At 39.8% G+C, this 3,185-nt stretch overlaps 1 protein-coding gene across 1 annotated transcript in view; it reads left to right on the top strand.

Moving 5' to 3' along the window:
• The window catches only part of LOC107060549 (uncharacterized), a 3,418-nt gene extending 1,190 nt beyond the window's left edge, over nt 1-2,228 (top strand). Inside the window, exon 3 of the mRNA XM_015308555.1 lies at nt 1,091-2,228. Coding sequence (XP_015164041.1) covers nt 1,091-2,228 — 1,138 coding nt within the window. The remainder of the gene's footprint in view (nt 1-1,090) is intronic.
• Nucleotides 2,229-3,185: the final 957 nt, after the last annotated feature.

The raw sequence follows: 3,185 nt of genomic DNA, 5'->3' as shown, positions 1-3,185 counted from the left end.
GGAAGGGACTTATGGACCGTAGATCCATCGACGGTCCGTAAGTCGGTGTCGTGGATTGAAGACGCGTACCTGAACAAAACTTTCCTTAATTCGTTTCCTTTTTTATTTAGGAGTTGTTTTCTATAAATAGGGCTTGTAAACCTCGTTTTTGGGGGTTAGACATTATTATTCTAGTTTTACCTTGTGACTTTGGAGATTAAGTTGAAACCCTAGTTATTATCGATTTTCTGCATTCGTTTGAAGATTTTGGCTTTGCAACTCAAGTTGAAATTCTGGGTTTATTATTCGTTCTACGTAAGTTCATGATTTCTTCATCTAATAGTGTGAATTGTGTTCTTGCTATTATGGGTAACTAAACTTCACAACTAGGGTTGTGGGATCCATGAGTGATTAACAAAGTATGAATAGTAAATAAGTAATTCTTGAATAGTGTTTTGCATGCATTGATAATTCTTTCGTTTAGAAGTCTTTTTAACGGTGGCCAACGTTAGAACTCGCCTTGTTACTACTTGCCGGACCAAGGAGGTAATTAATAAGAAAAGAATTATCAACATAGATTTAGTGTGATACTATCTAATAGGCTAGTGTCGATTGGTGCGAAGTAATAACTAAGCCAAACATCGATTATGATGTCTAATATGAGGTAAAGGTAAGGGTTAGTAAATTATACACACGTAGCCGGACCAAGGTGCGGGGTGAAATTCTCTAGATGCCGGACCAAGGATTTAGAGATACCTAACTTATCACTTTGCATGTAATACACTAGAAAAGGATTGTTGTTACTAGGATTGCTGCGTTATGAGATTGTGGGGAACACGTATACCCTAGTTATTTCTCTTATCTTGATAACAACCTAAGTTGAGTTTGATTATTGATTACTTATTAAGTTCTTACTATTTGTTTTACACAAACACAACCCCCCTTTTATTACCCGTTTCTGGAAATAATTTGACTAATTGAATATAATTGTTAGTTAAAGTAAAGTCTAAACCATTTTCCTCGTGGGATCGATCCCAACCTACAAGTTGGGTTCTTTACTTGATAACGATAGCTTATACTTCTGTAAGGAGGTGTAATTTGAGCGTATCAGCAATGCCAATGGTTATCAACCACAGGCACAAAGGGAGCAACCCAAGCAGCAAACCGGAAACATTAGTGTGGAGGAGATGCTGAAAAAGATTATGGCTGATCAAGCCCAGTTAGCTGCTGATGTGAGGAATAATCAGTTAGCTACACAGAATCTGGAGAAGCAATTTGGGCAGTTTGCTTGTGCCCAAAATTCACGACCGCAAGGAGGTTTGCCTGGAAACACTAACCCAAATCCTAAACAGGTGAATGCATTAAACACACACAGTGGTTTGCAATTAGAGGAGTTAACTCCTAAGGAAAGAAACACTGAAGTTATAAACACAGAGAGTGAACCTAAAGAGGGTAAGCTTAAGGAGAATGAAGTAGTTGCACCGGAAGAAAGTGTGCAATCAATAGTGATACCACCCCTTCCATTTCCTCAGAAGTTTAAGAAACAAAAGGAGGATGAATGTTTTGGTAAGTTTCTCTCTCTCCTGAAACAAGTTCACATTAACTTGCCATTGGTGGATGTTTTGCAGGGTATACCCAGGTATGCTAAGTATGTGAAAAAGATCGTAGCAAACAAAAAGAGGCTGACAGAGTATAAGAATGTGGCACTTACTGAAGAGTTCAACTCCAGAATTCAGAACAAGCTGCCCATTAAACTAAAAGATCCAGGTAGTTTTACTGTGCAGATTACTATAGGGCAAAGTATCCATGCTCGAGGGTTGTGTGATCTAGGAGCGAGTATAAACTTGATGTCAACTTCTTTGTACAAAAAACTGGGGTTGGGTAGTCCTAAACCAACTACCATAATTTTGCAGTTGGCGGATAGATCTATAGCTAGACTTGAGGGTGTTGTGGAAGATGTGTTAGTACAAGTGGGATATCTGATTTTCCCAATAGACTTTGTAGTATTGAATTTCGAGCCTGATCCTGAGATCCATTTCATCTTAGGACGACCTTTCTTAGCGACTGGTAGGGCAATGATAGATGTAGCAGTTGGGCAGCTTACTATGAGAGCTCATGATAAAGTGGAGGTGTTTGATGTATACAAAGCCTTAAAATTGCCAGCTGTGTATAATGAGTTGTCTTCCATAACCGCGATAAATCTTGAGGCAGAAGCTAAATATATTGCAGCTAAGGTTCCTCTAGAGTGAGTGTTAGTGGGTGATGACATATATGGGGATGCTGAGGCACATGAAATGGTGCAATTCCTTGATGTGTCTCTTATGGTTACTGCTGGAGAGCGCTGGGAGCCTCTGAATAGGGTGTTGGGTCCTCCACCTAAACCTTCCATTGAAGAAGCACCCAAGTTGGAGTTGAAAACACTGTCAGCCCACCTCAGGTATGCATTTTTGGGTGAAGATGAAACTTTATCGGTTATTTTGTCTGCAGCATTATCAGCCGCACTACTTATTTTAAAGAAGAGAAAAGCAGCTCTGGGATGGCAAATATCTGACATCCATGGTATTAGTCCTGCACTGTGTATGCACAAACTATACATGGAAAAAGGGTACAAGGCAAGTGCACAACATTAGCGGAGATTAAATCCATTGATGAAGGATGTTGTTAGAAAAGAAGTCATCAAGTGGCTGAATGCAGGGATTGTGTACCCAATATCTGACAGTAAATGGGTAAGTCCAGTGCAGTGTGTGCCTAAGAAAGGAGGAATGACAGTTGTGACCAATGAGAAAAATGAGTTGATCTCCACAAAAATAGTAAATGGGTGGAGGATATGCATGGACTACAGAAAACTCAATGAAGCCACCAGGAAGGACCACTATCCGGTATCGTTCATTAATCAAATGTTAGACAGGTTGGCTGGCCAAGAGTATTACTGTTTCCTTGATGGTTATTCAGGGTATAATCAGATCGTCATTGCACCTGAGGATCAAGAGAAGACGACATTCACTTGCCCATATGGCACGTATGCGTTCAAACGCATGCCATTCGGCTTGTGCAGTGCTCCAACCACATTTAAGAGATGTATGATGGCAATCTTCTATGATATGGTGGAAGATTTTGTTGAAGTATTCATGGACGATTTTGTTGAAGTATTCATGGACGATTTCTCAGTGTTTGGTGAGTCGTTCGAACTTTGTTTATCTAATCTT

The sequence above is a fragment of the Solanum tuberosum genome, unplaced genomic scaffold (assembly GCF_000226075.1).
Source record: "Solanum tuberosum cultivar DM 1-3 516 R44 unplaced genomic scaffold, SolTub_3.0 scf00090, whole genome shotgun sequence".
NCBI lineage: Eukaryota > Viridiplantae > Streptophyta > Magnoliopsida > Solanales > Solanaceae > Solanum > Solanum tuberosum.
The sequence above is the reverse complement of the archived record's forward strand: the minus strand, read 5'-3'. Positions and strand labels throughout refer to the sequence as shown.